General features: G+C 46.3%; 1 protein-coding gene across 10 annotated transcripts in view; it reads right to left on the bottom strand.

Annotated features, from left to right (window-relative positions):
- Window positions 1-12,261, bottom strand: part of EYA3 (EYA transcriptional coactivator and phosphatase 3) — a 970,709-nt gene that overhangs the window by 913,832 nt on the left and 44,616 nt on the right. For 2 of the 10 annotated variants that reach the window (XM_085647579.1, XM_085647582.1), the window contains exon 2: window positions 8,731-8,786. The exons of the other annotated variants lie outside the window; for them this stretch is intronic. In XM_085647579.1, the coding sequence (XP_085503705.1) occupies window positions 8,731-8,733 (3 nt within the window). In that variant the 5' untranslated portion in view covers window positions 8,734-8,786. The remainder of the gene's footprint in view (window positions 1-8,730; window positions 8,787-12,261) is intronic. 10 annotated transcript variants of the gene reach the window in all.

Here is a 12,261-nt window from a genome sequence, read left to right as displayed (position 1 = left end):
AGAAGTCTAATAATTGGTGAACAGCGGTTTAATCCGCAGCACCCACTGTCTGGTGGGACCATTGGTATCACATTTGAGCCTATCTTCTCATATGAGTTAATATTGCCTCCCCCAGTGGGACTCAGTATATCAACTCTAATCGTCCTGGAACAATCCCTGCGCTCAGTGATAGAGTCACAGCTCCTTATTGAGTAAAGTGTGTTGGTTGTGGCGGACTTAACACTATGCCGGGGTTCAGAGTTGTTATCTGTAACCTGATTGACAAATGGTTTGTTTACCCCTATGACAGTTGTGTTAAACCCTTCGTTGTCCCCAGTCATATAAACTTTTCCCATTACTTTTGGGATTAAAACAAATGTTTCGCCAGGTGCCCATTGAAGAGACTTACAAGAATTCATTTGAGAGTTACACATTAGTCAAACTCTTCCAAGTTTGTTTGGTTGGGGACAAGCCCTGTTAGGGTCTTGGCGGGTGGGGGGGTGGGGATACCTTCAATCTTATTTTCAGTTGTTTGTTCCCTTCAAGGTGGCAGGTACGAAATACAAAACTAATTGGAGTTTATTTAACGCCTCATACCCTTGGGCCCCTGTTGCACTCCATCTGTGCCATAAATGATACCAACTACTCTGCCTACTCTACCCACTGGCCCATCACTCCTAGACATGAGGTCCATAGCAGGCTGTCTGCCCCTTTGTGGAAAGAAAAAGGGAGTAAATCCTACATCTTGTCGCCTGTTGCTTTGGACCTGTTCCCTGCGAAGCAAGGGTAACCAGGGCCCTAATGCCAACAAGGAAAAAAGGGGTTGCCCATCTACTATTTTGCTAGTAACAGACAATTGGAGTGCACTGCCTTAGTGCCACTGCACCTGCTGCACTAATGGCAGTGGTGGCCATTTTAAATAAAAATGCCACATAATCCATAATCTGCTGCATATTCCACAGATTTTAACAAACAAAATGTGTTTCTAGCTCAAACGGATCAAAAGTTACTAAAAAGGCAACAACACATGCTGCCACGCAGTGGAAGGCCCCTAGCAAAGGTTGACAGTCAGCTTTCTGTTGCTTATTGCTGAATTTAAGTGTTAATCTGGCACTAATGAGTTGGAATATTTGCCCACACGGTGTTCGCATTTGTAAAATTGCTAACAATAATGAAGTAACACGATCTCAAAAAGGACTGCGTTAAGCCGCATATGTTGGCTTTTTTGTCACATAATTTAGTCAATCCTGCCACACAATTTCATCCTTTCCGCCGCATAATTCCAGCAGTCTTGCTTATACAGCGTAGAATACAATTTATAAATAATGACTTGCATGTACAGTGCCTTGTGTTATGGGCTGGGACTTCACAGCATTAGAAATACACTAGTCAGGATTCTACACTGTGCCAAGTAGGGTTCAATAGTGTGACTCTCTGGTTTCACAGACAACTGCAGTTATCGCATTAATGAATTGAGGTTTGAGAACATAATTGATAGTGTTACCATGTTTATGCTATGCGCTTTATTTCATAGGCAGCTGGCTAAATGTGAAAAATCGAAATAAAGAAAATGTTGTTCTTTTCTTTTTAGCCACTTAGCCATGTCTTTGACGCCACCACCACGTCACCAAGTATAACAGTTGCAATAGTTTTCTATGCCCTTTAGCTGCTGGATGTAAAATACGGCAGCCTGGAAACGCGATAAAGTAAGTCGCACTAACAGGCCATCTTCAATTACAAGTATTTACAAAGGCATTTGTGCCCCCCTAGAACATAGCCATGGCCACCCAGGGGGGCGCGCCCCACAGTTTGAAGACCTCTGCCTTAAGGTGATCACAAAGTTGATGGCGGTGACTGCAGCATACCATCGGGAGTACCAGTCTTCCCCTACATCAATGACTGACAGCTTTCGGCAGGCTCTGTACTGTCCACCTCCAGACAACAGCAAACCTTCTAACATTGCTGGGGTGCACGTTCAATGTGCAGAAGTCACACCAGACTCATTCACAGAGGCTCTTTTCGCTTCAGTAATCCGGGATACAGTGCACTCAGGCCGTTCCTCCAGAGTAACAATTCAATAACATGTGGGCTATGATCCCAATGTTGCAGCCTCAGTGAGGATGGCTCAGAAGCTTCTGGGCCTACGGCTTGTCAACCACGCCAGGTGGCACATGCAGGCTCTGCAGTGGGATCTCAAGTCTCAGTGGGCTCAGCACCAAAGAAACATTTCAAACTCCATCCAAGTTTCAGAGGAGACTGCAAAAGATCTGTAGTGATGGCTGCTCCAACACAACTGGACCAGCAGCAGACTCCTCTCTCTGTCCCAACCAGAGCTGGGTGGTGCCAAACGAGTCACTAGTGGGTTCGGGAAGTCATCTAGGAGAGGTGGAGGTCAGAGGGCTCTTTTCTCCAGCGGAGGTCCGCCTCCATATCAATATACTGGCCATTTGCTTAACATGGAAGGCTTTCCTGTTGTCCATGAAGGGAAGGCTGTCTCAGCTCTTACGGACACCACCACCGCCATGTGGTACTGATTCAAGCATAAGGGGTGTAGGGTCCCGGGTCTTGTGCTAGGAGGCTATGTGCCTTTTGTCCTGGCTGAATAGTCATGGCGTTTCCCTGCTTGTGAACCACTTGGAGGGATCATTAAATGCCAGAGTGGGGGAACTCAGCTGGCGATGTCTAACAGACCATGAATGGCAGTTATACCCTGAGATGGCATTGGGTATCTTTCAGCAATTGGATAAGCTTGGCTTGAGCTGTTCTCCACCTGCGAAAACACACGTCAGCACATTTGTGCGCTGGAAGTCCCAAGACTGCATTCTCTTGGAGAAACGTCATGCCCAGAGTAGAGCATGGGACTCAAATAGGCCTTTGCCTGCCCAGAGTTCTTAAGATCAGGAATGTGTGACTGAACAGTCGAAACTGACTGCTTTCATCTGCCTTCCGAAATAATCGATACTTGGTGGCTAGGCGTCCTTTTTGTGGCTCCTGTAACAAAGGTCAGTAACAAGCAAAGCTATCAGATGTGTTACTGTTTGGTCTGTCTGTGGTCCAGCAGTGGGTAATATTAAAAGTTGCCAAAAACAGAGTATGTAGTTTCTAAGAAAGGCGGTGACTGAGAAAAAGAGGGGTTGTGTCCCAGCTGCCCGCAGGTAGAAAGGACAACTAGGGGGAATCGCTCCTATAAGGAGCAAGAGCACTCACACCCCAGCAGCTGTCATGCTACATTGGGTAGCCTGTAGCTGGACCTAATAAAAAAGCCCCTGTCCCTCCTTTTGTAATTTATATTAATGTTAAAAGTTATCTGTTAACCTTTTTTGCATTTCCCAGAATAACCATTTTTGCTTAAATGAACTGTTGTGAAGTTCTCAAAGGTTTGATCCCTACGCTTTTCCCTAAATTCATCATGGTGCCAAAGCGGGACCTCAATTTTTGTCCTTACTTTTCCTATGTGCAGCCCTTCAGAGTCATTGCACAGCTATCATCTGCGCCTCCTCACCCTAAAGATGGTCTGTCTCATTGTGATAACTTCAGCTCATCGCGTTAGCTTCAGGCCTCGAGAAATCATAAATTTTTTCTAGACATGCAGGTCTAGTGACTTAAATAATCTACTTGACCCAATTATAATGCTCTTGACCCCTAAACTGGTTTCAAACTATGTGATCCTGAGCAAATATTTTAATTCACTGAGCCCCATTTTCTTCTTTATCACATATGAGATCACCTTCAAATAAGCGAGTTCAGCTTTTGATTTAATAGACTAAACTTTAGCTCCATATATAATACAAATCTAGCCACATATAGGATACACAGGACCGCTCACTTGCCTCTTAATTCATTAACCCGTTGTCCTCAAGGGTGGTGCGCGGGGGGGGGGGGGGGGGGGGGGGGGGGGAGTTTCTCAAATCATGTTTAAAAACGGTCACTTTTATTAAACACATACCCAAAGCATGAAGTGGTGGCACAATTATTTGTAATCAACAGATTTTCCATTGAAATGGCCACAACGTTTCCCACTAACATGTGGTTTTACTGATAAAACTACAGTGTCTAATGTTTAGAAATCGAGTTTCTGCAACTATTTGTCATTTGGATATCACCAAGTAAAGTACTGATTTGTTTTGCTCCTATTTATACCTTTGTTTACATCACACTTTTGAGTTACAAAAAAAAACAAAAAAAAAAAACTTTTGTAATTCCGGATATATTTTGAAAAACATGACATCTTACAGCCTTTTGATTCACAATGATTGTCAGACGACTCACTTGACAAAAACCTCTAGCTGTAATAAGAGAAAGAAAAGTAAATGACATTCGACTGTAAGATAAGAAACAATTAGTAAAAAGACAAACTGAAATCTGATCTCGGTCCTTGAACAGATAACAAATGTGTCAAAATAAAAACAAGATTTAAAGGCGTCTTTATTGCTCATTCACTTTCTGAACGAACATAAGACCTGTTCATTCCAGCTGAAGTTCACTTGCCAGAACCGAGTAAGAAAAAATAGCTTGAATTAATAAACTGACTCGCAACAGCGAGTGGGCGAGTACATTTCTCGAGGCCTGTTCAAGCGGTGTCTGTCCAACCTCCCCTACAACACCTTCTTTCTTAATAAACTGGTGCTGAGGATTAGAGGGCCTTTCTACCAAAAGGTATGACTGTCTTTTACGTTGAAGCATTAATCACTCTCCTGACATTCTTTGCTCCAACTCACCCCTCAAAAGAGGGAGAGAGACTAGGTTATGTGTGTATGCCATGAATATTTGGATACTACACATCTCACCTGGGACGGTATCCAGGCACTAGAAAGAAGCGGTTGTCCTGACCCAGACACAGGTCTAATGGCAAAGGTTTTCAGTTTCTTGCAAAATTGGAGGACTGTACGGGCCGATGTGTAGGTGGAGGTCGTTTCATGCTTTAGGAGCCAGGTAAGAGAAAGCGTGACTGTCTGCTCTGGCCTTTGGGGGACTAAGGTGAGCAGGCTGCTGGCCGACCAGATATTTCTGGTCAGTGTGGAAACTAAGGTGGCTGTTGAGGCATGTGGGTGCAGTTGTTAAGGTAAGTGGGTGCCTAACTTGTAAGGGCTCTGTACATCTGTGTGAGTAGTTTGAAGAGTATGCATTTGTGGACAGGAAGAGAGTGGAGGACATTGAAATGTGTGTTCGAGGTAGGAGTTTGAGCACAAGTCTGGCTGCTGCGTGTTGGATGACCTAGAGCTTCTTGGTGAGCAGCGTGATGCTGAATGAGAGCGTTGCCGTAGTCCAGCTTAAAGGTAAAAAGAACAGGACTGACTGTTCTATGGCTTTTAAGCCAGAGTCATTGAAGATTTGTCTGAGAATTTTGAGGGTGTGGAAGCGGAAGCAGGTGACCTTGTTGATTTGGATAATCGAGAGTTGTCTACTACTATCCCTAGGTTCTTGACTTGACTGGCTGGAATGGGTACTGGTCAGAGTTGGGAGGGCCACTAGGCTGAGGGCCACAGTGAGGTGTCTTTCCCGAAGCGTACTACCACCTCCTTGTTTGCTTTGAGCTTCAGACAGTTGGTCTTCATCCAGTTGGTGACTTCAGACATGCAAGTGTTGAACTTAGTCCAATTGTTGGTTGTGTCATCCGAGAGGGAAAGGATGAGCTGAGTGTTGTCGGCATACAAGATGATGCAGATTCAGTGAGTACGGACGATATTGGCGAGTGGTGGCAAGTAGGCTAATCGAGTATTTTTGGGGGACCCCGTAGAGGAGGGTGGCAGTTACCCAGTGGGCCATCCTGACACCAATCACCTCTGTAAGTCCTATGAGGAAGGAGCTGATCCATAGGAAAGCAGTTACCCATATGGTGGCTTTGAGGGATATTGTATGAGGATGGGGTGGGGTCTGCTGAGAGGTCGAGCAGGAGGAGTACTGAGGTGTCTCCTCTGTCCATGATCAGGTAGATGCCAGTGGCAGCAATGTGGGCGTTGCCAGTGCGGTGGTTGGGTTTGAAACCATATTGGGAGAGGTCACGGAGGTGGTTGGTACTGAGGTGACTTATTGAACGTGGTGTTGAGAACACCAGTTTGTATCCCGAAAGAGCACTTAACTTTTATATCAATAAGATCAAAGACCATTAAGTAGATGATCGGAGAAAAGGGCAAAGCAGTGCAGAAATGGACTTTGTCCAGGTCTAAAGTGTTCTCCATAAAAATCTGCTATGCCTGGGCCATGAAGCATCCTCCAGAATTGTAAGAGCCCATTCCGCTAGTGTCAAGTATGATACCACTGCATTTGCGCGCAGAGTGCTTGTCCTGCATACTTGCCAGGCTACAATGCTGTGTCAGTGCACACATCCACAACACACACTGCCTTGGCAGTCAGTCCTAATAGGAATGGCATTTTGGCCGTTCAGTTCTTCAGGACTTTTTGGTCCAAGTCATTTCATAGATCCACCACAGAGGAAGGTACTGCTTTGGTATCTATTCTAAATAGAAGGAATCTGTGGTTCGAAATTAATCTGCCTTCGGTAACGCGCTTTTTGGTCCATACTCCTAATCATGCTGCAGATTCCTCGTTGTCTTCTTGCCTCTCAGAATTATTGTCCATCTAAAATGGTTGCAAATTAGAGATCTGCAAACTGACCAGAACATGTTTTTGGGCTCAACATCTGAGGGCACAGATGAAGTCCAGAAAGACACTTGTCAGCGTGCTGAGGTAACACCTATATGAAGATCCAGTCATTGCTTTCAGGGCGCAGTTGAGTCGAAGGAGTCACAAGAAGCCATGTACAGGCACGTAGAGTGAAAAATCTTCTGGATTCAGTCTGGCACCTGGGGCAATTTAAAAAGAGGGACTAATCTGCGATTAGACCTAGTATCCACAAGAAAGAGAGCTGCCGAAGGTAAGTAACTTGTTCTTCAGTACAATATGATTCTGTACATGCCCACTCCAATCTACTCCAGGTGAACCAAACTCAATCTTTGTATGAGAGACACCAATCAGAGAACCGTCATGTAGAAGAGCGAGTTCTTGTGGAGAGACACTGATCATTACACTACACTTAACACATAATCTGAGAAGAAACACCAATCACCAGCATATGCGCTTGGTGTGAGCAGTTCAGAAGCAATTCTTTTGTTATCAGTGTCCATCTCCTATTCATGGTATTGACTCCTGGCATTCTTCGGTTGGCAGAGGAAGCATTCCATATGGCAGATGCATAGAACCTGGCTGCATGTTGACAGGCACCACATTTCTATCATCATTCCCTTTTACTCTGCTATGTTAAAGACAGTAAGTGCGCACAAGCTGTGGATCACCTTCCCAGAGGAGCCCGAAGAATCTCACACCTTGACGATCATGGATCTGGGCTCCTTCAGGGGATTGATTTCCTGTCTTTATAAAGCCTTGAAGGCAGAATGCAAAGAGGATGTTTCGAGAGTTGCAGTTGGAAGACCTGCCATTACCTCTTACAGAGGGGAGTGGAAAAGGACATTCACACAGATTCTGGAGGTGGCTTGCTCGTTTTAAACTGATGCAATTCCACTATCCGCATCATTCTTAACAGACTCCAGACACATTATAGCACTTTAACCCTGTGCATACATCGGCGAGCCCCCGATGCTGTGCTGCAACCAAAACTTTAAGCATATGACCTGGGCTTGTGCTCACCTCCAGACTTACTGGACAGGGATCCTGGAACTATTGCGGCTCGTTACGAATCCCAGTTGAGGCATCGATCAAACATTGTCTTTTATGTGTTTAACTAAGCCCCAAACCGAGGACCTGTATGCAGTATAAATCTGCTCTATTGGGATTAGTGTTGGTGAACCGACTTATTGCCATACACTGGACGTACTCTACGGTCCCTTGTCTGACTAAGTGGAAGGCAGACATGTGTAAATAGGGGGTAGCTGAGGAGCGCTGCTTACGCTCACCTCGCAGATGAAAATTTTGAACGTGACCTGGAGATGTGGGGTAACATGCTGGAGAGGTTGCAGGCAGCCCACCAGCCAGGTAGGGACACAGTGGACCTGACCCATACAGGGGCCCCTTCCTTGTGAGTGCAGACACAGGAGGCCGACCCACTAGCTGAATGATGGCCACCGACAGTGGATAAGTGGTTTGTATGCTAGGAATCATGCAGAGACTGCCTTCCCATTCCTATGCGTTCACCGGGTGAACGAGCTGGAGTCTCCTCTGATGCTACATCTCACTGTTTCTGATACTGTAGGTCGTGATACTGTAGGTCTAGATACCCGGTAGTTGCGGTCTACGTAAAACCCTATATCATTACCTTACGGCTTAGAAATTCACTGAGTTGTACCACCACCTGGGGAGGTGGGGGGAGATAGAATCTAGCATGTCTATAGGTCAGTCTATATGCCTGGAGAGAGATTGGGTTGCATCACCAACGGCAATTGCTGCAGGAGTTTTTTTATTTTTATTTTGTGAATAGTTTTTCTTCTTTGCTATTGTTACCTCTGTTCGAATCATGGGATAGCGCAGTATGTTTGACACAGGGTAATTTACCTCGCAATTGCAATACATGTATAATCTCCAAGAATGTGATGACATCTAGCGTGTTTATCGTATGTAAACTTGGAGTGCCTTGGGTAACTGCTGTACAAGTACTTGTGTAACCGTCCTTATTATATGCCAATAAAAATAAGAAAAAAAAGACAAAGTAACAGCGGCAACAGAACATATCCAATAAAAGAGCTTATTGCAATATATAATCAGCCTACACTCAAAAAATGTAATCCAGAAAATACAGACCATAGTAAAAGAGCAGCAGAATGCACAATGAGTATGCACAGCAGAAGAAACGTGTACTAAAAGAAAAGGGAGAAACAAATTAAGAGAGTGCGCAGAAAACGCCTAAAACACTAGACATAGGCAGCCCATGAGAATTTCTAAACAATTTCAATCTACATTGTGGGCATGCACTTTTAAGAGGCATTTTTTAGTGATCAGCGTTTCTCTTCTGCTCAACCTCATACTCCTAGTATGACTCAGTAGGACTCGGTAGCAATGAAAGAACTGCTTCTGGGCAGCGCAGTGCATGCAGGGAAACTACTGTGTGCCCAAGGTGGGCTCCTCGGGACGCAGCAAGTGAGCCGACCCAGGGGGATGGGGTCCCTGGGGCCAATACAGGCGCCGGGAGGGTGGGGGGAGGTAACGCAGCCTCCCTCCCTTTTAAGTAGCGGCCTTGGGGGATGAGGTGTCCAAGGGCCTTTTAAAGGCCAGGGGAGGGGGCTGTGTGGACCCCCTACCCTTAAAATATACTTTGGGCACAGGTGATGGAGTACCCCAGGGACAAATAAAGCTAAGGGAGGGGAAGGTGCATGCCATCCTCCCCTAACTCATTTAATTGGGCCCCGGGTTTGGGGGAGGGGGGGAATCCCAGGGGCCTACAGTGGCTCAGGGTGTGGAGAGACAAAAATATTTTTGGCCATGGGACGACGGGATCCTCAGGGCCGAAAACTGCTCAATGAAGGGGGCCACACACCCCCCCCCCCCCTCCCAGCCCCCCTAAAAAAAGGTCTTGCCTATGAGAGGGTCATTGGCTTTGGCAATGTGTTTTAGCCATATGTACACCGGTATGGCTGCTGTTCAGCAAGACTAAAAGTTGGTGGGGTAGATTGGAGAAAAGTAGATTGGGGCAGAATGGAGTGGGGCAGAATGGAGTGGGGTAGTTGGGTAGATTAGCATGGTAGATTGAAGTGAGATAAATTGAACTAGGGTGGAATGAGGTAGATTGCGGTGGAGTGGGTTGGGGCAGATTAGGGTGGATTAGAGTGGGGTAGACTGGATTAGAGTGGGGTAGATTGAAGAGGGATGACTGGAGTTGGGTAGTTTGGAGTGAGGTAGACTGGGGTGGGTTAGACCGGCGTGGGATAGAGTGGGGTGGGATAAATTGCAGTGTGGTGGAGTAAATTGGGTGAATTAGAGTGAGGTAGATTCGATTGGAGTGGGATAGGGTGGGGTAAAGTGTGGTGGGGTAGACTGCAATTGGGTGGACTGGGATGAACTATATGTAAGTAGATTGGAGTGGGGTAGATTGCGATTAGGTAGATTGCAGTAGGGGAGATTGGGGTGGAGTGGAATAGAGTGGGATGGAGATTGGAATGGAGTGAAGAGGGGTAGATGTGGGTAGAATGGGGTGGAGTGGAATAGATTGAAGTGGGATAGACTGATAGATTGGAATGGGGTATCTACTTAGTGGCGAGGAGTTGGATAGATTGCAGTGGGATTTGGAATGGAGTAGATTGAAGTGGGGTGGGTTAGGTTGGGGTACAGTGGAGTGGGGTGAATTGGTGTAGACAGTGGGGGAGATAGGGATGGACTGGAGTACAGTGCAGTAGATTGGAGTGAAGTGGGGTGGGGTAGACTGGTGAGTGGGGAAGGGTAGACTGGTGAGTGGGGAGGGGTAGACTGGTGAGTGGGGAGGGGTAGACTGGTGAGTGGGGAGGGGGGATTGGGTTGAGTGGATTGAGTGGAGAGGGGTAGATTGGGTTGAGTGGAGAGGGGTAGATTGGGTTGCTGTGGGGTAGAGTGGAGCGGGGTAGATTGTGTCGAGCGGGGTAGATTGTGTCGAGCGGGGTAGATTGTGTCGAGCGGGGTAGATTGTGTCGAGCGGGGTAGACTGTGTCGAGCGGGGTAGACTGGAGTGGAGTGGTGTGGGGTACATTGGGGTTTATTGGAGTTGAGTGGGATAGAGTGGGGTGGGGTAAAGTGGTGTGGAGGGGTAAAGTGGTGTGGAGGGGTGTAGATTGAAGTGGCTTGGAGTCGAGTGGCGTGTCAGAGTGTAGTGTCGTAGAGGAGCGTAGCATAGAGCTGAATGGCAAGGAGTTGAGTTAAGTGGCGTAATGTTGAGTATGCATGGTGTGGCAGTGCGCTGCCATTATAAGCAACGCATTTTCAATTGAAATGACCATTAAGTTTGCATCGAACTACAGTTTTACTGAACACATACGATAAATGTGTACAAATGTCATCACCTAGTGTGTTGATGTGCTTTGATCTTATTCAAATATTTGTTTCCACCATGCTTTAGAATTATCTAAACAAACTGTACTTCATTCGTACTAATACGGATATATTCTGAAACATCAGCACAATTTGTTTTGCGTGCACTAGAAAAAAAAAAGCATTCGATACCCTCTCCTCTTACATGGATGTTCAGCAGGATTGTCAAATTCTCTCCCTTTGAAGTCAGAGAAAGAAAAGTAAACCGCAAGCTACCTGGGAAGACAGAGCCTGACACTTTGCTGTCTGGTCAGCTTCGAACTAAAAATCTCCAATTTGAATACAGTGCAAATTCTGGACTATGCAAAGGTCTTGTTGTACTCCTGACAAATTATCGTAATTCAGTGTCTTACAACCAGATACCTGCTGGAATTGCAAAGAAGCTATTGGGGACTTAAGAGAGGAGATCGTCTACTGTAAATTGATAAACTCATTCTGGACAGACATCAGTCAAACGTTAAACAAAATACTGAAAACTGAGATACAGCTCAACTGAATCATCACTACAATAGGACCATGGGTGATCACTCCACCTCCTCCTCTCAACAACATGACCAAACGTTTACTATTAGATATACTGCAAAACTTAAAAGGTAAAATCTTGCATCACTGCCCGCTGGGTGGGATGGCTGGGCCCCCTAGATGATGCGGACTGGAGAGATGCCCTCATGCCCCCCAAAACACTGACAACCTCCTCCAAGCTGAGGTTAGTTCAACTTTATTACTTACACATGGCATACCTCACCCCTGCGCGTCTTTACAGCGCCCGATTGCGGCCCTCCCCGAACTGCATGCGATGCGATCATGCCCCTGCAGACTTCTACCACATGGTTTGGCAGTGTCCTGCCCTGGCGGCCCTCTGGGCGGGGGTTGAGCTGGAACTTACATTGATCCTGGGGTGGACGGTCCCACATGACCCGTTGCGCTTGCTTTTGGGTGTGTTTGATGGCCTAGATGGTTCCCGAGCAGATAAGCACTTCCTTGGAACGGCAGTGGCGGCGGCAAAGCGAGATATTACAACACTCTGGTCCCAGACCACTTCTCCTTGTATAAGGAAATGAAAACGTGGGGTTGACTGGTGTGTGACTCAAGAGGAATCCCTCTTTGAAGCCCGGGGCTGTCCTGAATTTTTCAAGAAGGTTTGGGGCAAATGGTTCAATCTAATCTCCTAAAGGGGTTGCGGGTGTGTAGGCTTATAATCAACCATGGACATCATTGTACCCTGCAGTTTGCTTTACAAAGCTCGGTCTCCAGTCGTGTGGCTGTAGACAATCATCA

This window comes from Triturus cristatus, chromosome 3_2 (genome assembly GCF_964204655.1).
Source record: "Triturus cristatus chromosome 3_2, aTriCri1.1, whole genome shotgun sequence".
In the NCBI taxonomy this organism is placed as follows: Eukaryota; Metazoa; Chordata; class Amphibia; order Caudata; family Salamandridae; genus Triturus; species Triturus cristatus.
Note: the sequence above shows the minus strand (reverse complement) of the source record. Positions and strands in the feature narration are given on the sequence as shown.